At 33.9% G+C, this 26,609-nt stretch overlaps 1 protein-coding gene across 5 annotated transcripts in view; it reads right to left on the reverse strand.

Moving 5' to 3' along the window:
- Positions 1-26,609, reverse strand: part of Gabra2 (gamma-aminobutyric acid type A receptor subunit alpha2) — a 128,772-nt gene that overhangs the window by 45,019 nt on the left and 57,144 nt on the right. For all 5 annotated transcript variants that reach the window (XM_057771928.1, XM_057771925.1, XM_057771924.1 and 2 more), the window contains exons 5-8: positions 13,944-14,164; positions 12,221-12,303; positions 7,649-7,792; positions 6,462-6,614 (exon numbers count right to left, since the gene is read on the reverse strand). In XM_057771928.1, the coding sequence (XP_057627911.1) occupies positions 6,462-6,614; positions 7,649-7,792; positions 12,221-12,303; positions 13,944-14,164 (601 nt within the window). The remainder of the gene's footprint in view (positions 1-6,461; positions 6,615-7,648; positions 7,793-12,220; positions 12,304-13,943; positions 14,165-26,609) is intronic.

Raw genomic sequence — 26,609 nt, forward strand, 5'->3', positions numbered from 1 at the left:
TGTTCATTCTAATATCAATTCTCTATCTACATCTTACTGGCTTTGCATTCTTATTAATGGAAATAATGAGCTTAGAACTTGGTATCTCCCCCTCAGGGCATAGAAAGTTAATTTTCACAGTTTCTGTTTTGCTCTTTTCTTTGTTTTTTTGGAGGGATTTTTGTTTGTTTGTTTGTTTTATTTTGTTTTGTTTTCTTGAGACAGAATTTTTTCTGTAACTTTGGACCATGTCCTGGAACTCATTTTTGTAGACTAGGCTGGCCTCAAACTTACAGAGATCCACCTATATCTGTCTCCCAACTCCCGAGTGCTGGGATTAAAGGCACGTGTCACCACCACTGGGCTTTGCTTTGTTTCTTTAAGAAAGTAAACTATTAAGCTGGGCGGTGGTGGCGCACGCCTTTAATCCCAGCACTTGGGAGGCAGAGGCAGGAGGATCTCTGTGAGTTCGAGACCAGCCTGGTCTACAAGAGTTAGTTCCAGGACAGGCTCCAAAACCACAGAGAAACCCTGTCTCGAAAAACCAAAAAAAAAAAAAAAAAAAAAAAAAAGAAAGTAAACTATTCAAAGCTTTGTATCAGAGAAGAGGTCTATGATTTAATGACTATGGAAATAAATTCTAACCTAAACAACAACTAAGCCACAATACCTTTGATCTACAATCTATTTTACATGCAAAATATACTATGATGGCACATAGTATCTCACTAGCCTAGTGATTGCTAATTAAGGTTTTCTGGCAATGAGGAAACACCAATGAATCCTGTTGTTTCCACTACTCCAGAGCTAGGATTAACAAGCATGCCATTATCCTTTTTTCTATTATTTTGCTTCCCCCCACAGGTCCTTATGCTTATGTAGCAACCACTTTGGTGGTCGCCAGCTCCTAATGTTACATTTCAATTCTATATTCACATTTATCACAAGTCATTTAAAACATTTGTATGTGTTTTAGAGTCAAATTTGGCAGTCTTAATTCTCACACGTTTTGCTGACTTGGAGTAAAGTATATATTGATGTTTTTATCACAACTCTTAATAATTGGGTATTTTGTACTGGTTTCTTTTGAAATCTGCATGTCTATGTTTTATGCCCTGAAAACCTTGTAGACCTTAGTAAAGTTATTTTCTTTATATTTTCTATTGAACAAATAGTATTATTTATTTTATACAACTTATATATTTACATAACCCCGCTTGTGTGTCTCTTCTATCCTCCAAGTTCTCTTTTTCATTACTATATTGCTATTTTCCATAAAATCTCTATTATCTGTTCTTTGGAAGTCATTCAGCTTTGCTTTAGACATCATTGACATGAATATTTCTGTTATTTCTGTCAATGTTATGTTTTGATTTTTATCAGTAATTTTTCAATACTGGAAAGATGTATCTGAGAAAATATCTGCATCTCAATTCTGAGAAATGACTGATATCCAAATTCAGTGCTGCTTTGTCTGGTCTTGAAGATGATTGGTGCTAAACTTTTGAGAACCTTGATCAAGTTCATCATTGGATCCACTTAGTACATGATGTTTTTCTGTTCAAAGTGGCTACTCACTGAACTTCTTTAAATCTTTTGAGATTTCCTACGTTAATTTGTATTTTTCTAAAATCTATCCCATAAAGATTACTTAAGTTTTTGGTGTAGACTTGTCATACAATTTTCTTGTGGTCTGCTTACATCCCGTAAAGTTGATGGCAAAGTCTACACCAATTTTAGGTTTCTGATCTTTTTTCCCTTTCATCTGGTGGTTTGCTAATTGTGCTGATATTTAAAAGTAATGAGCTTTTGGTTCTGATTACTTAAGCTATTGCTTTCATATTTTCTAATTTGATTTCTTTTCAATTCTTATTTTTTGACTATATACTCATTTGAGTTATCTGTTTTCTGATCTAAAACAATAATTTTGATTATTTATTTGAGTCTTTTTCTTTGTTAAAATAGATGCCAATTACTATGAATTTTCATCCAAGCATTGCTTCTAGTGAATTCTATAATTATGATTAAACTATGCTTGCATGTTCTTTCCTCCATGCATAATCTGATTTCCTATGTGACTTACTGTTTGGATAGCTGGTTCTTTATGTGTTTATTTCATTACCACATATTTCCAGTTTTATTGTTTCTAATTATTGATGTCATTGCTATATTTGAAGAAGGACCTGGGAATCATTTTAATTACTTTAATTAGAGTGAGAAGTGGTGTTTGTAGCCCCAAACATCATCTATCCTGGGGAATATTCCATGTGCACATGACAAAAACTCATAACTGTTTCTGTAGGGTAGAGATTTCTTTGATTTTTCTCTTTCCAGTATGCATTTTACTATTTCGCATTTTTCACTATTATATATAATTTTCTGTGTCTTTGCCCATTTCTTTGTTCATGTTGATTCTATTTCTGAAATGTTCTCTTAACTATTTTAACATACCTTCACTTTTTAAATCCCCACTTTATAGTTTTGTACAGGAATATCTTGCGTGGCTTTCCTTCACTTGTTGGTATTTACAATACTACTGATACTTAGATAGCATATACCATTGTTCTAATTGTGTTTAAAGGAGTAGTGAGTTTAACACTGAGAAAATGTCCATTATTGTGGATCATGTGATTACATCCATTTATTTGGTACATGTTTATCATTATCATGTAGAACATATGTTCCAAGTCGTATAGCAGTCACAATGTGCACCTACTTTCCAGATGATGAGTGAGACATGCCAAAAACCAAATAAGTACAAGTGCAATGAAATCTGATTGGTGCCATTATATATAACCATCTACAAGGCATAGCATTTTCTGTGTCTTTGCCCATTTCTTTGCTCATGTTTTTTCCATTTCTGAAATGTTCTCTTAACTGTTTAACAATATGCACCTACTTTCCAGATTATGAGTGAGACATGCCCGAAACCAAGTAAGTGTAAGTGCAATGAAATATGATTGGTGTCAATATATATAACAGCATCCATTTGAAAGTAAATTGCTCTTAGTCCTTACATCTATATTTTAAATCATATTATTGCTCTCTCTCTCTCTCTCTCTCTCTCTCTCTCTCTCTCTCGTGTGCTGGTACATATTTTTATGTAGGTGTGCATAGAGATGTGTATATATGTGTGGAGGCCAGAACGCAACATTAGGAAACATTCCATAAAGACTTTTTTCATTTCATTTAATTTTTCTAACATTTATTTAGCATGAATGTGTGTAAATGGAATATATATTCATTTACAAAGCAGCAGAAGAGGAAGCTGGTAGTAGTCTTTAGTGCACTATAGAGTGACATAGCAGTACATTACTGGACTATACCTAATTTACTTTCTCACACACTATACACAAAGGCATTGAACAAAGTATGTGTTTGGAAAATAGCCAACTAATAAACCACTTCACATAAACCATGTCAATGGTTTTTAGTTAAAGAGAATTAATAATATCATGTAATGTTACTACAAAGAAAACAATGACATTAAATAATCATGTGCTGACAATTTTAGGCCATAGTTTATTTTGTAAATAAATGTTTTTCTAAATTTCATCTTCAAAAATTTTTATACAGATACATATACATTTTAAAATTGTTCAGCTATCTCTTTTCTCCATTTTCTTTCACTTTCCCTTCTCTTTGTTTAAAAGTTTATTTGCTATTTTCATACAATATACATTGATTATATTGTTTCCTCTCTCCCGAAACTTTCTAGATATTCCTCACCTCAGTAGCCACTCAACTTCACGTTCCCTTCCACCCTTTCTCTCAACTCCATTTCTATGTTAAAAAATGAAAATAACAAACAAAAATTTAAATTGATTTTTACAAACAGGAAAGAAAGGAAGGGAAGAAGGAGGAGGGAAGGAAGGAAGGAAAAAAAGGAAGAAAGAACAAAAGAAAGAAAGAAGATAAAAGACAAAAGGCAACTTATCAACCAACCACATTCCAGGGAACAGCCCATGCAGTAGTTGCCTAACGCAAAATGGTCTTCCATCTTTTCCTTAGGGCGTATTGTGTCTGTTTAGCTCTTTCTAGAACTGGCCCATAAAAATTTGTAAGAGGCTAATATATATTATTGTTATTACATGTGTGTGTTTATATATAAAATCTATAATGTTTGAGACTTGATTTCAGTGGAAGATTATGTGTTTAGCTCTTTCTGTATACCTGTTTATGTAATTTTGAAATTGTATTTTTCTTTCTAATTTTCTGATCTGAGACTTTTCAGAGTTTAAGTCTCAGTATCTTACACTTTGAAATTCATAAGAATTCTCTCTTCTGGTCCCACATTCACCTAACTAATTTATCTGGTATGTAAATTCTAAATTCATAAATTTTATTACCTGTAAACCAATGACTTCCATGTTTAATATCAGGCTCTGTTATTCGTTTATGCTCTACAAACTACTCCTGTTCACTCACAGTACTGAAATCTGATATTACATGTAACTTCAAAAATCTAAATCTGCATTTCCTAAAGTATACTAATTTTTCTAACTTTTCAAATCTGTTCATTTTGCTTTTGTAGTTTAACAAAATGATGATATTATTCACATATATAAATAAAGTTACTTTAAATATTATTTTTAAATTATTCTATAATTTTGATGAATGTATACCCAAACTCCTGGATCTTTTCCCTACCTTTCATTTTCTTCTTTATTGCCTTCATATTCTTTACTAATTATTTGTTTTATTCCACTGGATACTCATGTGTCTCTCTAACCTTATTCAATGCCTCTAGCTTTTTCTTATATTTCAGCTTCTACAAAGGTGCCAAATTTTTCTAAAATATAAATAGGATCATATTAATCATAAAAAGAATAACTTTTAAAAGTATACATTTTAGTAAACCTGCCACACAGCATAATGTCTAAAACTAACAATGCTGTGTGATATGAAATTATGTCAAAAGAATGGAACTTATATATTAAGTGACCTCAACAAACTAATAATGGAAAGGAATAAGAGAAAGTTGGAAAATAATGACCATGACAGTTTCATGTATATACTCGTTATATATATTAAATATGCATACCATTATATGTGTCAATAATACCCAACAAAGTAGTTATCAAAGCAAAACATATAGGATATATTAAATAGCCAGCCTTTTTCTTAGATCTTTAACAATGCCATAGTATCAGAATACTGAACAGAATTGCCTATTATGCAGCTGAAATTTCATTCTATTAAGATGAACTGAAATGCTTTCTCATTATGGCCTTACACTAGATCTTTATCTGTAACTTCATAGTCCATCACCAAAACAATTGTCACCAAACACACCATGCCCTCAACGTTACAGAACATTTCATTCTTCTCGACTATGATTTTGCCCATTCTTTCTGCTCACAATATTGTTAAGCCATTGTCTCAAATATTAAATTGCCATTTTAGTCATTAATTTTGACTTTTGGTTTCTATAGCAGGGTGGATGTGCCTCTGTGATAAAGCGGTCATCCCACACTGCCATTATTCTCTAGTTATTCTGCTTTCATTCACTAACCAAACCACCTGGATGTTGGAACTATATATTGTGTGTTTTGTATTCCCAGTTCCTGGTACAGCATTTAACATAAGTTCTCCACAACACTTTCATAAGCAAAGGAGAGGACCACAAATACAAAGACACAAAGATATTTTTATAGAATGTGTCCAATCTTTACTATGTAAGAAAATATATTCTCAAAATCTCCTTCATTGTTTTAAAAACTTGAATTTTGAGTGGGCCTAGTTATAAATCTCAGCCATAAAGAGACGAGAGGCAGTCTCAGACATGTCACAAAAGATCAGAAGTGGTGGTGTCAAATACACTTAAATGAATGACTTTTCCTCTCATCTGAAATGCATAGGTTACATTTCTTCATTTCAAAACAACACGAAAGTAAATGCACAAAGTCTAAGATCATGATATTCCCCTCTTACATCTGAAAACTTCCCTGTTTTTAATTAAGAAAATCAAATGTCCCTATGGTAGTAAACAAAGTCTAGATCAATGTTTTCTATGTTCTCTAACTGGAAGAATTAACATCACTCTTTTTTATTTAAAAAGAAAGAAAGAAAGAAAGAAAGAAAGAAAGAAAGAAAGAAAGAAAGAAAGAAAGAAAGAAAGAAAAATGTTAACAAGGAAAACCTTTAGAGATATTCTTCCACCCTGAGTTAAGATCTCAAAAACACTTTCATCTGGTAGGATAGAGAAGAACATTAAAAAGCAGTGTGATTAAACAGAAAAATAAAAATAAAATAAAAAAACTAAATGTGTCTCCAAGTTATTTGGGTAATTTAAGTCTCTGATGACAGTATGGTACTGATTACAGTTCATAGTTCAGAACCTCTGCTTTCTCATCTATAAATTAGAATCAACATCTCCTGAATTGCATATCACAAGGCATTGATGTGGCAAGCATCAAAGAGAGAAACTTTGGGAAGTACATTTTGAAACAAAATGTGCTGTACTGCAGGCATTCACTCACCAAACACAGTTCTTGCAGGCACAGATTCTCTGTTAAGCCAGAATGACACTTGGGAGAGAATGACAGTCATGATGCAAGGCAGATAGGTCTGAATCACAAAATACCCAATTTTTCTTTTCAAGTGGAAATGAGCTGTCATTACAGTATATTCACCTGGAAGGAGAATTTAAGAAGCTTAAGGAACTGTAATTGTCAATAGTCAGAACAATTTGGAAATGGAAGGGATTAGAAGAAGAACAGTTCCTGATAAAAAAGGAAGAAATGGCCATATAGGTTTCATAAAGACTATAAAAAATAGAAATGTCTCATTAAAAAAAGAGTATTTTAGAAAAAATTACACAGTATCAACCACCTTGCACTGCTATGCTCCATGACATGGTGTTCATTGTTCTCTTTGGATCATGCCCACTCCCCAGCAAGATTCTAAAGACTATGCTAGTAGTTTATCTTATTGGCTTGTGTTCCACCTGTCCACTGGTGCAACCTACGTGCTGGCTCCAGGAATTGATTGCCCATCCCTCCTGGACCTTAAAAATGCTAGTAACTGGTGTTGCCACTGCCGCTGCTCTTTTGGACCAGATTTTTCCCTTTAACTCCATCACCAATTCTGACTTTCTCTTGCCATACGCCTGCTGTAATTTGCTCCCATCAGTTTTTATCTAATTCTCATACTTACCTTCTTTTTTATCTACCACAATGTTAATTATTTCCAGATGGAAGATAATTATTCTACACAGCTACTTTTTTCTTTTCTGAGGATGGCCTAAGAGAGGAGCTTTCCATGCAGGCCAGGGGCAATTACCCAGAAATCAAGTGTTGAACAATCATAATTTATCCACAATAGGGGAACAAGAATAAGAAAACTAGGGAAATAGTTATCACTACTTTGAAGGAAAATGATAAAGTTGTCTGATCTGAGAAGATGATATTTTTAACTGTGCAGTAGTAAGTTTGTTTTAAAACATGGTTTCTGAAACGCATGAACATATGAGTCTCCTCAGAATCTCATTGCAGTACCTGCTTTAGAAAAATGATTACGAGTGTCTCAAAATGCTTCCAAATAATTTGTGCTGTTAGTCCACAGAGCTCAAAGGTAAAATGTTTTCAATTTTCTGACATTTTTTAAACCATTTTAACCTACTAATCTTGGGGGGGGGCATTAAATTTTATTAGAAAATGTTACTAACCTGTGCTGGATTTAATTGTCTCCTTCCCAATTGACTGACCCAGCAGATCATACTGATTTAACCTAGACCCATCAGGAGCAACCTGAACGGAGTCAGAAGCATTATAAGTCCAAATATAAGTGACTTCTGAGGTTGTGTATGCATCTGTCAGAAGCGAAAAACAAATGTTATAAGCATTTGAATAATAAACACTAACAGAATGATTAGTCTACCATTGCAGACTTAATAGAATCAATATTTATCCAAAAATAAACATTTATTGATCACAGATTTAGAGAGAAATGTGTACTTTGAATTTATAAGGTTAAAATTATAGGGATAAAGAGGGTCAGGAAAAACAATAATGAACAAGGACCCGTTTTCATTGGTACCACTTTGAGAAGTGGTGAGTAAATTTCTCTTTAGAGCCAGAAAAAAAATCACTGATTCCCAAGATGATCATAGCATTCCCTCAGTGCTGAAGTAGCTGAGGACGACATTGTGAAAATAAGCAATGAAGGTATCACATAGTTTATTTTAAAACGGTGACCACCCATAAGATAAAAATTATAATCCAAAGTGCTTTGTTTTCTGTAAATTCAAATTATTTTGTTAAGAGATAATGAATTTAGTTATCACGAATGAAGGCATTTAATTAAAACAATGAGAACTAATTGTTGGCATAAAAAATAAAGCAGAAGATTATATACTTCCATCACATTATAGATGCATTTTCAAACATATTCATTCATAAGTTAATTAATGAATACCAGCATCAGAGACTACAATTATAAAGCATTCCAGTTAAGTTGAGAATTAATAGAAAGAGAAAATGTATTTGACCAAAATGAAGAACTTATCAGAAATGAGCTTCCTTTGGAGTTGAGCAGAGGTCATACATCTGGCAGCATCAATTCTCTAGGAAATATTTTCTATGTCCCTGTAAATATACTACTTTATAACATCTGAGAGCCACTATCTCGATGCAGAGAGTCCCTTTACAATTGTAAATATGACGATTCCTGCTCTACCGTCAACCTTTGGAGAACTTCATTGTCCTGTTTTCTATGTGGCAGTGTAGGAAACAAAACTTGGCATGATACTGATATTCACAACCAGGGAGGAAACAGGACTAGTCAGGTTTCCATCAGACTTCAAATCATATTTATTTATTTATTCTGTAAAAGTTTTTGCACATAGTTTCATGGTACTGAGGTGTTTCTATTAGTGAACTTGAGCTAGTGTCTGTGACCTAATTTGATTTCCATTCAAGAATCAGGTGCAACACAATGGATATTAATATGTATGTTTGTCATTATCTGTATGGTCTTTTAATGATATTCAATGTTATATGGTTTTTTTGAATGTTGCTACTAATACTAATATCAATTAAATACTTCTTATATTTATCTGTGGGTTTATACATTTTCAAATAAATTATGTTATGTTAAACAATTTTTGAAATAGGATTCTAAAAATAAGTATATATATATATACATATTTATAGGTGTGTTTGTAATACTTTCATAGAAAAATATTCATATATTTGCACATGTGAAATTGAGTTTTTCTAGAGTCTAAATTGCCAATTAGCTAATTTCAATTAAATAATCACTTGTGATGCCACTGAAAACATTAAGCAATAAGTTAGCAATGTAGTTAACTAAGCATTCATTTATAGTTCATCAAGTGGCTTGTTTTGTTTCCCTCATGAGTAAACATGATGGTCCCTTCTACAAGAGCATTTCCAATGCTGCACAATTTAAAATATCAAGCAAACATTGCTTGAATTTTCATCTAATCATTAGAAATAACTAACAGAAATGAAAGTCCATAAAAGTGATGATATTTTTGTAAAAAATAATGAGATACAGATGGGCAAAGGCTATCTGATTGACTTCTGTAAGTATTCTCAATTTATTCCTTTAGATTATGATTAAGCTGTATAAATAACATGAAATCTGCATATCTGATAATAGTTCATGAACACATTACAAAAATGATTGGTCTTTTATATGTGTACTAAAGCAATTTTCTGCATTTCACTAACTAGTCTAAATGTCTTTTGTGTATTTTTTACAGCTGTGATAGGACAAGAAACAGAATAATGCAGCTCAGATGCACCGCTTGTGCTCAAACCAACAGGTTAAGTCGAGAGGCCATCACTATGTTTATCAATAAAGTATAAGTGCAAAAGACAGGCTGGAAAATAGTTCAGCAGTTGAAAGCAGGTAATACTCCTGCAGAAAACCAGAGTTTGGTTCTCAGCACCAACACTAGCTGGGCTCACAATATCCTGAAACTCCATCTCCCAGTGATCTGATGACCTCTTCTGGCTTCTGTAAGTGTCTGCACTCGTGTGTACTTACCCCATACAAATGCACAAACACACACATACACAAAATTAAATACAAAACAAAACACATTTTTAATAGGAGAAGGCAGTTTGTTTTACAACTTGCTTTATAAATCCCACTTTGAAATGAGGATTTCATTGAATGAATATATTTAACTTATTTAAGCAATGTATGTTTGAATGCTAGTCTACAATATCCATATGCATACTCACTGGCTTAAACCCAGTAATCAATGAGTATATTCTTAAATAATTTTAAACTATTAACTTTTATCCTAAAAATGTAAGTTTTTAGTTTTTGGGGAGCTCACACAGAGAGTACTGCAATACTTACACTCAGGAAGTTTCATGTCAAATAAAACAATAAACATATAAAGATCTAAGGTGATATAGTGATAACAGTAAAACAATAAGGAACTTTAAATTGCATGAATACAGAAAAGAGGCTTCTTTTATTTGAGGAGAATGACAAAGATCCAGAAATTCAATTATTTTAGAATAGTGCGACTTCTAAAACAGAGCAAGAAATAGCAGATAATGTCACGGTTGCTTCTGCCAAATTCATTCTGTGCCAGCCTTGTTCTCTCACTCCACACTGCTGTCCATACTGCTAACACATACGCCTCAAGCACTTACTATACACAAAGAAAAGTAAGAGAAAAAGAAACGGCTTGTGCTATGTGTCAGAACATGAATGTAAAGAAAGCAAAATAAAAATAAGCAATAATTACATAGAAAAAAATAAGGCCAGAAACTTTGTGTGTTGCATTCTGGATGGAGCAAACTATAATATTTTCAGGCAGTCATACCCCCTTACTTTGTAGCTACACTCTGTAAAGCTTTCAATTTGAAATCAAATCCTTCCAAGCAAATTTATCTTATTTTCAGTGTTGCGGCATCTTGTCATGGACATCTGATGTCATAGTAACAATACCTCATCTACTGAAAACACTTGTCCTTCCCACATCATTACTGCATCTTGGAGAAATTCTTTTGGGTGCCAAAGCTTTTCAAGTTTGCCTTTAATGTCACTTATGCAATGCAAATGAGCCTCTCTGCTGCATCTGCTCTGGTTTTCTCAACACTGTGTTTACGTTGTATAACATGACTGACTATCTTAAATAATATTGGAAGAAATGCCAGTTTTGAAGTGATGGTTCCCATGGCAATAAAGATAGGCTTGTGGTTAAGCCCAGAGGATGCTCTCAGAGAGAATTAAGGACTGACAGCTGCTACAAGGATATACAAAGCAAACAAGCTTGAACCTCTCCACAAAACTGGCATCCTCAAATCATTAGAGTAATCTACATTCTCTATTGACCATTCTATTTTCGCCGAGTTGGTAGTCTGAGAGAAGATACAAGCTTCCTTGCTCAGTCTGTCAGTACAGTTAATCAGGTTATAAGGGAAAGCTTCTATTTTACAGAAGTAAAAGAAAAACCTAAAGCTGCTCAGAATGCACAAAAATGGGATATCAGAAAAAGCACAGTTTCTAAGAAGGTCAAGGAAGAAGGCATCTTCAGAAAGAAGGCGGCTGCTTAGCTACACTGATGAATTAATCCTGAAACTTCCTGGAGTGTCTTGTGGGCCCAGAAAGATGACCTGACTTTGCTCTTTCCATTATTCCATAGTGTGAATGCTTCTGCTTGACATATAAGATACAACCCAGTGACCCAGAGAATGTCCAGAGGCACAGAAACTTTTAGAAATGTTCTATCTGCACAGAAGATACTGATGTGTAACCTTCCAATCTTGTCATCTTCATTAAATGTGTTTTAAAAAGAAAAAGAACTTCTCCCATCAGGTAAATGGCAGACAGACAACTGAATGGACTTTATCTCTTTCTGGCCCAAATATCAGTCAAATAGCAAGCAAACGGTAGAAATAATTTTACATTTTAAAAATGATAGCCTTAGGAGAAAATATGAATAAAGTATAGGACTGACTCTACAATAGTCCCTGATTTAGTTTTATACACAAACTAAAACACATAGGTTTTTTTTATTGTAGCAAAAGAAATGATGCTTTAAACTGAAAAGCATGGATGAAAATATTTGAGTGAGCCATGAGATACTCCAGCTGGTTTCTTGAGAGCAACCACCGTGTGTTTCACTTCTGCATCCCATAGGGAATTTATTATGCATTCCATAAGAAGAGAAGAAACTGCACGATCCAGCAGAGATGTTGACTACTGGTGGCACTATTGGTTTAAAACATACTTTTATCCTTATACTTACAGCTTCCAAATTTCAGCGGGCACGAGTGAGCGTCCATTGGAAAATCCTCCAAGTGCATTGGGCATTCAGCTTGGACCGTAAGCCTAGAAGCCAAAATTCCACTCTTGGTTTAAGTGGATTTGCTAGTCAAGATAAATCACTTGTTACTGGTTTTAGTAGAATTGGAGCTCTATATTAGGCTTATAGAGGTTTAAACACAATAAAAATAAATTATATATGTATTTGAAAAAAAGGTTTGCCATTAACATCACCATCAATATTTAATAGCTGAAGATTCTGAAAGCTGTTATGTAAATGGTGACTTTTTCTCATTATATCATCAAATATAGAGAAAGGCTTATGTATTACTTCAGTATATGGTTTCTTAAAGACATGCCATTTTTGAACATGTATCTTATGCTAAATAGGAAGATATGTGTAGAGACATACATAAGATATAGATAGCTGTATCATCTAAAATTACATTGTTCACAGTAATTCCTGGCTAAATTAGAGGTACAAGTCTAGTAATTTTAAATATATAATTTCTATATCTGACCATAATATAGATCATAGAAAAGAATAACCAGATAAAATCTATTATGAAGAACATTTCTAATTATTTCCATTTCACATAAAAGCAAAGTGAATAAACAAGAACTAAATGGAACTCAAAGAAAAGTCTGTTCTAATTGAGCTGAGAAAGAGGCAGTCATCAGCCAACCTGGCATAAAAGTCACATAGGATACAAATAGAACACTCTGTAACCGTTCTTAATATTATATAATCTCTGGACGTTAATCTTTAGAAATAAATGGTTGAAACATAAAGTCATTAAGAGTGTAACATCTAAGTATTGAAGTATTCTAAAACAGGAGAAAGAATAACCCAGTGCCTCCACTGCAGGCAATGGTCACCTAGAAATCAGTCCTCAATTCCTATCTCCTGTTTCCTCTAGGCACAATAGAAAACAGCTTTAATTGCTAAAATGTAGTACTTAACTCTTCATATGACATTATAAGACATTGAATGCATGGAGCATGATGTCTGTGTGCATATAACACTAATAACATTTTGTTTTTCAAATTCTTCATTAATCATTAACTTTGGGATCAACATCATTTTATTAGGTTTATAATTTTTAGTTCAATGTCATTAAGTTAATTGATTTTAAAATATTCATCAGAATACTTAAACGGTAATTGTAATGATCAACAGTTGCATGTATTTCTATATTTTCAAGAGAGGATGAACTGCATGAAATTGATGTTACATCATTATTTCTAGTCATAAAATACTAATATTATATGATTAGGCCTAATACATGATTTCATTTAACCAATTTAATTGATACATAAAAATGATGAATTTTTATTTATAATGGAACATTACATACAGATTAAAATATGTACTTAAAAATCATTTAAAATTGCAGATGCTACAAGATGGGATACAGAAAGGCAAATTGCACACTTCTGCAAACAAATTTCTAGTCATATACTAAAGTTTTTTAATTAAAATGGAATGTGGAGAATACCAAAAGTATCAATTTTAATAACCAGGGGACTTTCAAGCTTAAAATTAAATTCATTATAATTACTTAAAGTCCATACTTTTATAAAACAAAATGTGAGCTATTGGGTAATTTTAGGAAGATGTTCCACTTGTGCTCCTGGTTAATGGTACTTTGCCCAGCTGGTGGTGCACAGTGTGACAGTCTTTGCAACATGTCTCAACAACATACCTCATGGTGTAGAGCAGTGTCCCATCATCCTGGATTCGAAGCAGCTTGTTTGGCATTGTCATGTTATGAGCCACCGACTTCTTCCCATTGTGAAAGAAAGTATCTGGGGTCCAGATTTTGCTAGCCATTAAATTGTTAAGTCGAAGGATATTCATAGGACCTTTAAATTTTAAACGCTCATCTTTCCATTTTTGTCGAAAGAAAACATCTATTGTATATTCCTAAAACATAAAATGACAATTCATTTCAAAACAGTAAACATTTGGAAAATAATAACACACTGTAAAATTCAAGAGAGGGTATATTCTGAATAGTTTACAGAAAGCTATATTGAGAGAAATAAAAACATCAGGAGGTTAGTCCTTTAAGTTATGAAGAAAAGTTGCCTATTACAATGGGATAAAGTATTTGTATTTGCATAACTAGCTTCACATTCTTATAAAAGAAGTGAACAAATTTACTTTGTCTTTCGCCTGTCAGCTGAACAGTCTCTCAAAAGAACTGCAGTACTAAGTGCACCATTTAAAGGTGCTTCCTGATGGGGCATGCATGGGTAAGACTGTATTTGCTGTTTCATGTTATTCCAAGAGTAATTGAACACGTAACTTTCCAGTAGCATAAATAAATAAGAAAGAAACAGCTTTTAAAGCTATTGTCAGATCCGCAGGAACCATCACTTTCTGCTGACTGTGAAGTTGTTGAAGATCATTGCTTTTAATTCTTAATAAATGGTGATACATCAATGTTAGCCACATATGTGTTATGGAATGAGGAATTCAAAAACATTAAGTAATGACTTTCAAAAAATTGTCAAATAAGTTCTGGTACAAGAATTTTCACAAGATTAGACCACTTACAATCTGAATTGTTCAAATAATAAACAAGTGGAACATCCCTATTATCAGCTTTTAATGATTTAGCTTAGCTTTTCTCTCACTTTCTCACTTTCCTTTCTCCCTATTCCATATTTTCATTCTTTCTCTTTCTCTCTCTCCCCCTATCTTTCTTTTTCACCTCTCTCTCCCTCCCCCTCTCACATACATATTTTAGATGAAATAAACACTTACAATGGTGATTATTAGAACAATAATTTGTTTGTCACCAGTTTTTACTAATGTCTATATATTTGTGCAATCATGCATAAGTAATGGAAATGTTCTATTACATGTCTCAAATTGGAAACTCAGAAACAATCTATTGTTTTTAAAGCAAGCATCATAGAAAGTAACAGCTTGACTTAAATAAAGTTCTGTTACATTAAAAGACAAATTAATAGGCTGGTGTTACAAAAATTTACCATTTGAACAAGTATAAATCAAAACAAAGTTTATTAATGATCCATCAAAATGTCTAGGAGATGGATATCACTCACAGGTCACTACAGCAACAGGAGATAACAGTGGCTCTGGGCTACGTTCCTAATATCAGGGGAAGATTCCATAATATGATCTTACTATCACTCTTGATGGCCTATATAAGGACTTTTTAATGCGGAATTTCATTTAAATGGAAACAGAGAAACTAGAATAAAAGGTTTCATTCATGTGCTTATAAAGGTAAGATACATGTTATCACAATTTAAATATTTATATAAGTGCCATTCATAGCTATATCATTAAAAAGTAATTACAATCTATAAAACGGGTTAATTTTGCTGCCATAAATCACTATATTAGAATATTATTTCACAACATAGACATTTTTTCGTGCCCTTAAGTATTTTCTCCATTTTCAGATGATCAATGTCACGATTTCACTGTGAACATTCGTTTTCAAGCCTCCCATACAAAGTGACGAGAGTTAGTTACACGACTAGTGTAAATGATCCCAAGTACCATCTGGCAGATGTCTGCAAATTTTGAAAGTAATAAATTCCAACCATCTTTTAAAATAATTTGATATTCTATTAATTGTGCCTTCATTTCATTTAATTAGTGTCTTTTATGTTGATTATTTCTTAGCACTTCATGTATTCTATGTTATGAAGTATCTGTTATATGGCAGGACAGAATATGCAACTCTAAAATAAATAACACAAAGATGTAAAAAGCTTCACATATATACATATAGTAATATATATTTATATATATTATAGCAATATCTATATATTGCTATAAAAATGAACTACCTATGCTTTTCACATTTAGGCTTTTCGTCAATCCATATCACTGTGTGCATGAGATAAAGGGTCGTTTTATTACTGATAAAATGAAGACATTTGGAAATTTCCATTTTGGCTTTTCTCAATTTCCATAAATTGGAAATATTATGACTATATTTTTGTATTTACAGATATATCATTTTCCCATATTCATGCTTTACATTCATTTTTAATCCTACTAAAAATGAAATATGAGACTAACAAGGTTTTAGAACATACTAAAGATCTTAGGAGAAAGATTTTTTTGTAGAATTTAGCCATCTTTAGAATTTATGATAATTCTGTCCACTTACATCTAGGTTACATTAGTGTTGGACATGTCTCCATGCTATATTATTTTAATGAAGACATGAAAAAATGAGACTATAAGAGAAAACGTATTTATTCTTTATGAGTGAATGGTGAAAACAAATAATAGAGATATCAAGAATATTATGGAAAATGAATCATAAAAGAAAATACATGTATATTTGTGTGTGTGCACGCATGTGTGTGTATTCAAAGTATATAAAGAAAATAAACTACCAGAAGAGTTGAAAAGCACAAAAATATGAACAATGTCAAATAGTGTAAAGAGATAAGGAAATCTTTGGATTAGACAGTAAAGAATATTCTGTAGCTTAAAAGAAAAACCATTGTTATTGGTGTGCTAATCATGAAGCAGTGTGGTGTATCTCTCTGTGTTCAGGTTGATTTTTGCTAGGTTTGCCTTCGTGGACCAGACAAACACTCACAAGACTGACATCCCATAGGAACACAGGAGCAGCTCAGCTTATTGGTATTTCAACATTTTTTTTAGCCTCCTCCAGGAATCATAGATCAGAAAATCTTATTATTTCAGAACAATAACAAGAATACACACACACACAATTCAAGCTATTGTCAATGTTATTTGAAAATTAGAATTTTTTTCTTCTAAAGCATCAATTTCTATATGTGTATTTACATAAGGAAATATACATATATATGTCTGTGTGTATGTATGTGTATTTGCTTTGTTTATATATAAATATTTATATCAATTTACATGTACATATATATATATATGGATTCATATAAATCTTTGCCAAATTTAAACCATAGTATATCTTATATAAGACAAGACTGACAGTTTTACTCTTCCCATATCATCATCTATAAAGAATAAGGGGCTATTGCTGAAAATGGTTAAGAGATGTGATTCCTTCAGTGGCCTGTGAGAGAGCCAAGTTAGCTAAGTTTTGATTAATTTAACTTGAATTAAGTAAAAAAAAATGTAAAATAACTAAAATGAAGACACCATAGAAGAAAAGATTAATAAATTGCATAGAACAAGTAGAAAATAGAAATATATGCCAATTCAGTGTCTTCATTAGACACTTAAAACAACAAAGTATTTAAGTATAAAATTATATTTTAAGTGTTTATTTATAATAATTGTCAGTGATGCCATTCAGTGTATTCAGAACAAGTCTACACACACTGTATTTAGTGCCAAACTTACTACTTAAAAGGGAAAAAAACCAGAACCATTGCAAATAGCAAGTCATTTTATAATCTAAGCATCTGGAATGTGAAGACATCTAAAATTGGTGGATAGGTGTTACAAATGTGCATCACTTCTCCGGAGCCAGCAGCCACTGTTGAGTGCACACAATGAAAGCACAGTTCAGAAGAAAAAAAACAAATAGGACAAACACATTTTTAGCATGCCTACAACTGAAATAAAAAAAATATTGTTAGTGGTTGAATAATAATGCAGAGCTGAAAGTCCGTATAGTTCAGGGTTTACGGAGGAAATTCTTATAAAAAAATCTTAATCATTTCATAAATGTGATAATAGATAAAGTAAATATTCTATTTCTAAACTTTTTATGAGTAGAACCCAAACGAGTACACTGTCTACATTTGATATTTTCACAAACACTAAAATTCTCCATTTACACAGCAAACTTCCTTAGTGTTATTTCCATAATTTGTCCTGGAAACAAAAAAATCCCTCTCTTATGCACAGCCTGCTACATAAACACTCTTTCAAGGACACATTAACTTAATGAAAACAGCATATTCTTTAGTGCAGAGCTACATTAAATATAAATCAATGCTCACAGCCAATTTCTGAAAAAAATATATCTACTCACTAAAACATAACCAAATTTCAAGACTGATCCTTGAATGATTTCTCATTTACTTGAAATTAATATGTATATTTAAAAGTACTAAATTTATTTCACTATTATGTTTTTGATAATAAAGTATAGCATCTGCTGAGTCAATTTCAATTATTGTTATTTTTTCTACAATGAAGGAAAATGTGGTTTTAGAGCAGATATATAATAACTGAAAAAATGGAATATGCAAAAATAATTAGGGTCAGACTCATGAGTTTGTATTTAATGGGAGTTAATCAACAGACTTAAAAATTATTAATATCACAAACATCTCAAAAGGTAGTGCATTTAAGATCAACAGAATGCCAATAAAACAAATTGGTATAAGATTGTACACAAACACACCCAATCTAACAGAATCTCAAAAACAACACAGTTATTCCAACAGAGTGGAAATGAAATACTCGGGATCCTCCTTTGCAGCTAGGGATCAGGAAATTTAAACAATTAACAGGAGAGCAACACAATAGAGTTATATTCTTACAGTATATTAGTAAAGCATACCTAATGAAAGTATTCAAAATCACTCATCATTATAACGCAGAGACAGCAAATTATTCTTAAATAATTTGTCACTTAAATTTTGCAATGATTTTTTAAAAATATGAATTGTCTTTATCACTTGATGAGAAATGTTTCAGCAGCAAAATTCAAATTCCTGAAATTCTAAATTTCAATTCAAATCCTTTGCTTGTAAATACGATGTTTTCAATATAACATATATACCCACAACCCTTTGGGGCAGGATATCACAGTGAAATACTCCCTTTTTATGGACGAATAAAGGGCTAATGGTTACAGGTTATGGAAAGTTAATGGATTATTGGAAGTTACAGGAATAATTACTGAGAATTGAGTCAGTAATTATTGAGTTGAATGTCTCTTTCATTGATTCTGCTTTTCAGTGTTGGGGAAACTAGGAATCTTGGTTCACAAAATTGAAATGGATCTTTCTCTTTCATACTACATAAAAATAAATGCAAAAGAGATTTCCTATCTGAAAAGAAAACCTGAAATTGAAAAGTTCCTAGTAAAAGAAAACAGTTGTGGGAGAGTGGTCTTCTCAGGGATTTGTATTACTGTCAAATATTTAAGAATGTGTGTACCAAATATCTAAGCAGCAAGGCAAAACTAAACAAGAGGAATTAAAACCACATTAAAAATATGATGTGTAGGTTGGGAGAAACATACGTCAGTCACATAGTAACAACACAATTTAAATAAATGACTAAAAGTTTTAAATGTTGAGTTTTTAAATAAAACATTAAAAATAGCTTACACTCATATCAAATGTGGTTTGATATCACTCATCATGAGGAAAATGAAAATCACAAAAATACATAATTTTACTTATATATAAGAAGAGAAGTTATAAAACAGATAACAGATCAATGTTGATGTAGGTATGAAGAAGAGGAACCTTTTCTTGCACAGTAAAGATGAGGGACAAAATTAGCACAGTCATGTGGAAACTAAGATAGAATTCCCCCTACGAAAAAGCGATAAGTATTTACATCAAGAAAAAAAATATCTTCTTTGTACACCCAAACCAAACTCAATTACAAGTTAAAATAGTGGTACAGAATTTTGGGTATGAGAGAATTCTGGGAAGAAGAAGAAGAGTGGAGTCAGGGAGTCAGGAGAAGTAGCCAGCCAGATGCAGAAAAAGCAACATGGGACATTCAAAGATGAGGTAAACAAGTTTGGGGACAGCACAGAGATTAATAGAAATGGGTTAATTTAAGTCATAAGAGCTATTTAAAAATAAGCCTAAGCTATTGGCCAATCATTTATAATAATAAAAAAAGAAAATGTATGTTGAGAACAGTCTCTTAAATTAGATAAATAAGGGAAATTGTTAGTGAAGAGATTTTTTTAAAAATCTGTTTTTATTTCAGTTGAATTTGTGTGTGTGTGTGTGTGTGTGCGTGTGTGTGTGTGTGAAAGTGCTCAATAAAATACTCATAAACCAAATCTAAGATACTTCAAAAAGATCGTTCATCATGGCCGAGTAGGCTTCTTCCCAGAAATGCAGGGATGTTTTCACAAGAGAAAATCTGTTAATGTAATTCACCATATAAACAAATGGAAAGAAAATAATTATTGGATTTATTTCATTTCATACTGAAAAGGTCTTTTACAAAATCCAACATGCCTTCATGATAAAAGTCTTGGAGAGATCAAGGTTACAAGGAAAATACACAAACAACGTAAAGGCAATTTACATCAAGCCTTGGACTAACATCAAATTAAATGGAGAAAAACTCAAAGCAATTACACAAAAATCAGGAACAAGACAATGTTGTCCACTTTCTCCATAACTATTCAACATAGTACTTGATATTCTAGCTAGAGCAGTAAGACAACTAACAGAGATCAAGTGAATACGAATTGGAAAGAAAGAAATAAAAACATCTCTATTAGCAGATGATGAGATAGTATACATAACTGGTCTCAAAATTCTATCAAGGAACTACAGCTGATAAACTCCTTCAGCAAAGTGGCTGGATACAAAATTAACTCAAGAATATCAATAATCCTCCTATGTACAAATGACATAGAAATTCCTCTGAGAGACATCAAAGAAACAACATCCCCCACAATAGCCACAAATAACAAAAAAATATCTTGGGGTAACTCTAATTAAGCAAGTAAAAGACTTGGTATAATGATAATTGCAAGTCTTTGAAGAAAATAAAGAAACTATCAGAAGATGGAAAGATCTCCCATGTTTATGGATTTGTAAAAATAACATAGCAAAAGCAGTCATCTTACGAAATGCAATCGACAACAAACTCATCAAATTCCCAACACAATTCCTTAAATATCTTGAAATAACAATACTCAATTTTATATGGGAAAGAAGAAACAGTATACCTAGAACAATCCTATACAATAAAAGAATTTCTGGAGGTGTCACTATCCCTTTTCAAGATGTACTTCAGAGCAATAATAATAAAAACTGTGAGATATTGGTATAAAAACAGAAACGCTGATGAATGAAATAAATCAAAGACTCAGAAGTAAAGTCACACACCTATTGACTATGTAATTTTTGAAAATGAAGTTAGAAATAAACGATGAAAAAAGAAAGCATCTAACTAGACGTGAGCAAGTAAAAGAATGCGAATAGATCCATATCTTTCGCCATGGACAAAATTCAAATATAATTGGATCAAAGACATCAGCATACAACTTCTTGAACAGAACACCAATAGCACAGGCATGAAGATCAACAATTAATAAATGAGACCTCATAAAACTAAAAGGCTCCTATAAGGAAAGGACAGAGCCTATAGGGCAAAATGGCAGTTCACAGAATGGAAAAAGATTTTCAGTAACTCCGTAACCAACAGATAGCTAATCTCCAAAATATACAAAGAATTCAAGAAACTACATATAACAAACCAACTAATCCGTTTAAAATTGGGAACAAATCTAAACAGAGAATTTTCAACAAAGGACTCTTAAGTGACCAAGACATTTTGTTTGCCCAACATCCTTAGCCATCAAGGAAATGCAAACCAAAAGGGCACTGAGATATTAGCTTACACCTGCCAGAAAGGCTAAGATCAAAACACAAGCGACAGTTCATGCTGGCAAGGGTATGGAGAAAGGGGGGGACTCCCCCACTGCTAGTGGAGGTACAAATTGGTACAATCACTTTGGAAGTCAATAGTTTTTTTTAGATAATTGGGAATCATTCTACCTCTAGACCCACTCCTGGGCAAATACCCAAAGGATGCTCCTTACTTCCTCAAAGACACTAGCTCAGCTATTTTAGTAGTAGTTTTATTCATAAGAGCCAGAACCTGGAAACAACCTAGTTGTCCCTCAACCAAAGAACAGATAACAAAATGTGGATGTATTTACATTTACAAAGTGGAGTATAACATAGCAGTTAGAAAAAAACGACTTTAGAAAATTTGCAGGTAAATTATATATATTGGAGCTAGAAAAAAAACTGATCCGGAGGGAGGTAACCCAGACCCAGAAAAAAAAATCATGGCATGTACTCACTCATAAATGGATATTAGCTAGAAAGTAAAGGATAACCATGCTACAATTCACAGTCCCAGAGAAATTAAGTAAATGAACCTGTACATGGATCTATCTGTAAATAAGAAATGGAAAAGTTTTCGCTGGTGGATTGGGGTGCAGGTGGGGAAGAGAACAACAGGGATAAGATGTTCGGAAGGGATGGAGGGAGAATGTCCCGGGAGAGGCACTGGAAATGTGGGGCATTTCAGAAGAGAGGTAGAAACCTCTCTTAATGGAAACTCCATGGAATTTACAAGAGTAACCCTAGAAAAGATTCTAATAGTAGGAGATATGGAGCCAGAACAGCTTACCTTTTCTAACCAGGCAAGGCTTCAATTTGAGGTACTTGGATACCAACACAGCCATGAAGCCTGTAACATGTGCTTGGGTAAAAGTGACACAGAATTTGAGGGGGTGGCCAACCAATGACAGGTACAACATTAGGTCCATGCCAGAAGAGGTAACCCATACCTGACAATGCATGGAAGGCCAAGAACCAGAGACTGGATAGCCCAGAAACCTAAGATAGAACCAAACACAACTGAAAAAAAACAGCCATTGATATGATTCCTAATGATATTATGCTGTACTTGCAGACTGGAGCCTAGCATAATTGTCATCAGAGAGGTTTTATCCAGCAAATGATCAGAGCAGGTGCAGAGACCCACAGCCAAACATTAGGAGGAGCTCAGGGAATTCTGCTGAAGAAGGAGAGGGAGTATTATAGGAACCAGAGATGCCAAGCACACCACAAGAACTACCCAGGGCTAACAGGGGCTCACAGTAACTGAAGCAACAATTACAGGGCCTGTATACATTTGACCTAGGTCCTCTGCACATAAGTTATCATTTGTAGGTTGGTGTTCTTGTGGGACTCCTAACAGAGGCAGTGGAGGCTGTCTCTGACTCTCTTACCTGCTTCTAGGACTCTTTTCCTCATACTTGGTTGCCTTGTCCAGCCTTAATATGAGGGCATGTGCACACTATTATTGTAACATGTTTTGCCATGTTTGGTTGCTATACCTGGGAGGACTGCTTTATTTTTAGAAGGGAAAGGAGGAGGAGTGACGCTGGAGGAGACGGGAGGTGAGGGAGAGGAATCAGGTGGAGAGGAGGGAATGGAAAATTCTAGTTGGGATGTAATATATAAAAAAGGAATATTTTTTTTTCAAAAAGGAATATATCCTCCCCTTTCCTAGTCTCCCTTCTCTTTGCCTCCATTCTGTATGATTCAACAAGAGAAGAAATAAAGGTGGCAGCCAGTTCCTCAGTGGTACATTCCCCATGTGTGGAAAGGAGAGGAGATAGAGCGTGCACAAGCAATTGATGCATCTACTGCATTAGTCTGACCTCCCTTAAACTGTGGGATAAAATTGAGATGTTGTCACAACGTGGGAGTGTACTGAAGGATAGAGCCTTGTTGAATTTGGTCACTGTGTTTCTAAAACCTTAGAATAGTGCCCAAGCAGTCCTACAGCCTCCAGATCTCTGTATGATCTCCTCCTTACATTTCCAGTCTTGTTCTCGTAATTTCCTCATCACACACACGCATACATTCTCATCAATGTGTCAAGTCAACCTTCCTATGCCGATTCACTGAGAGGTGCCACCTTCACTCTTCTCTATTGGTTTCCTACATTTGAACATCTCCTACTACATACTGAAAGCACAGTTCACAGCTCTCTTTTTCATGACTCAGTCAACAAGATCTGAAAAACTGCCTGGGCCACTGGAAGTAAACAATATTCTATGAATGAATGTTGAATGAATGAAGGAATGACGGGAATTGTAGGGAGTGAAATGTGCTATGAAGATTCTAAGCAATGAGGTCCTGAGCATATGAGAATACCGTCAGCAGAAGAAGATGCAAAAAGATAAGATAATGCATCATTTTCCCTATAAACAGAAGACCTAATCTTTTATTCCACAGATGAGAAGTATGTTGTAGAGAGGTCGCTGTTTGTCCCGGCTGCCCAGAACCGAAATAAGCACACAGAAACTATAATAATTAAAATATTGCTTGGCCCATTAGCTCTATCTTCTTATTGGCTAACTCTTATATTACTTTAACCCATTTTTATTAATTTGTATATTGCCATGTGGCAGTGGTTTACTGGGTAAAATTCCCAGGGTCTGTCTCTGGCAGCTCCATGGTGTCTCTGCTTTCTACCTCCCAAAATTCAGCTCCATCTTCTCCGCCTACCTAAGTTCTGTCCATATTAGGCCAAGTCAGTTTCTTTATTCATTAACCAATACAAACAGCACATGAAAAGAACCAGTATATGGTATGCACATATATGCTTTCATGTTGTTTTCATGCCACCATTTCCAATTAATCTGATCACACATATGAATGTGAATGCATGGCAAGGAAGCCATGGACAAATATGCCTGCTGGTATGTGGAATCTACTGTTTAGAAGTTCTATATGGAATACTAACATATATTCTGGCACTCATTTAACTACGGCAACCTTCTTTGCCAGGCTTTGAGTACTGCTCAGTCCAGTTTCCCTGAATATTTATAGCTCTAGTGGTCATGAACTTTACATTTCACTATCAATTTATGCTAAGGGAATATTCATTCTTCAGCTAGAGGACCTTATGTGCTCCTCAGCTATACTTCTTTCCATAGGAAACCATGGGAATTCTAAATGCTCTGTCCATATTCCCTCCACTACTTTGTTCATTCATAAATATTTTGATGAAGTCATTATCATGCTGTTTTGAAGTTTTTTTTACTTTTAGAACCCTCCCTCATTGTACTGTGATTAATTTGAGGGCACATCCTCGTTATCCTTACACACCTCTAGTCCCAATTTTGTCATGGACACAGTATCTTCTTATTAAATCTATCGAAATATATAGACACAACTATGCCAAGGCAATGATCTCTATATTCTAGGGTAGAAAGCCACACACACTCATACCACACACACACACACACACACACACACACGTGTAAAAACGACAAAGTGAAGTACAAGGAAAGATTTACTACTTGAGAGACAGCAAAAAAAGCACAAGAGAAAATTAAATTTGAACTTAGCCTTGACTACATAAAAAAAAATTCCAGTTGGCAAAGCCGTAGATCAGTATAACAAGTATGAGGAGAAATATGTACAAGGGCAGCAAGCTGTTAGTGATAATGGCATGCTCACAGAACAGTGAGAAGTTCAATGCCATCTTTAAAAATAAAAGCCTCACTGAGAGTTATAATGCCTTATAACTGCTGCCCTCTGTAGCACCTCCTTCTCAGTCATGCTGCTTAAAACGTTGCCTCGACTCTTTCTCCACTTCCTCACTTCCCACATGCTTCCGCCCACTGCAATCTGGCTGCTTTTACCACCATCAGCAGACACCTCCTTGTTCTTAATCTAATGGCATATTTAAGCAATTTTTTCTCAGCTTTGCCATAGAAAAGGAGATAGTTTTCATCTCACTGCTTTTGCAATGCATTCCTCTACGGATATACTTTAAGCCACATCTCCCTCTCCTTGTTCCTACTGTAGGGATCCCACCATGAAGTCTGAGACCATCTATCTGTAGGCGATGCCCTAGACAACGTATGCTGTCTGCAGTGAATAAAATTTATCTTTCTTAATCCATACATTCACGTTCTGGATTACTCACCTAAATAGTCTAGGAATCAAGCATTGACTCTCTAAATTTTTATTCACTTGTTTATGTTTAGAAAGAAGGGGTTACACACAACACAAAGTGAAGCCCATCATAATGGAAAAATCCGGCGGAAGAAGCAGGGAGCTGCTGTGGTACTGTATCCACAGTCAGGAAGTGGAGAAAGATTAGGACTAGGGTTAAGCTCCCTTTCTCTTTTTCACTCAGTTTACATTCCAATTTTGCTATAAAGATGTATATTTTTCATTTAAATGCATATGTGTGCCATGTGTGTCTTTGTCTTTGTGTGCTTGTGTGAGCGAGCATCTGCCACCTGTATATGAATTCTTGCAGAGACAGAAGAGGGTGCTGGATCCCTTGCAGCTGGAGTTTTCTGGCAGTTACAAACCCCTCAACATGAGTGCTGAGGTCAAACCTGAGTCCTCTGGAAGAGCAATAAGCACTCTTAACTGATGATGCAGTCTCCAGCCCAAGAACATTTTAGTTTAAAATTTTCTCATGTTTATTAAATCATAACTGTTTAGCTATAATTTTACAGCAGAATGTAGAAGGTGAGAAAAGTCACCCTGTGCCTAGGAAACCAGAATATTTAATACTGATGTTCCAAATTTAAACAACCCTCCCTACCCCCAGGATAAATAGTGTGCGGGCTCTTTTAAGCCCCATCTTCACTTAT

The sequence above is a fragment of the Chionomys nivalis genome, chromosome 6, assembly GCF_950005125.1.
Source record: "Chionomys nivalis chromosome 6, mChiNiv1.1, whole genome shotgun sequence".
NCBI lineage: Eukaryota > Metazoa > Chordata > Mammalia > Rodentia > Cricetidae > Chionomys > Chionomys nivalis.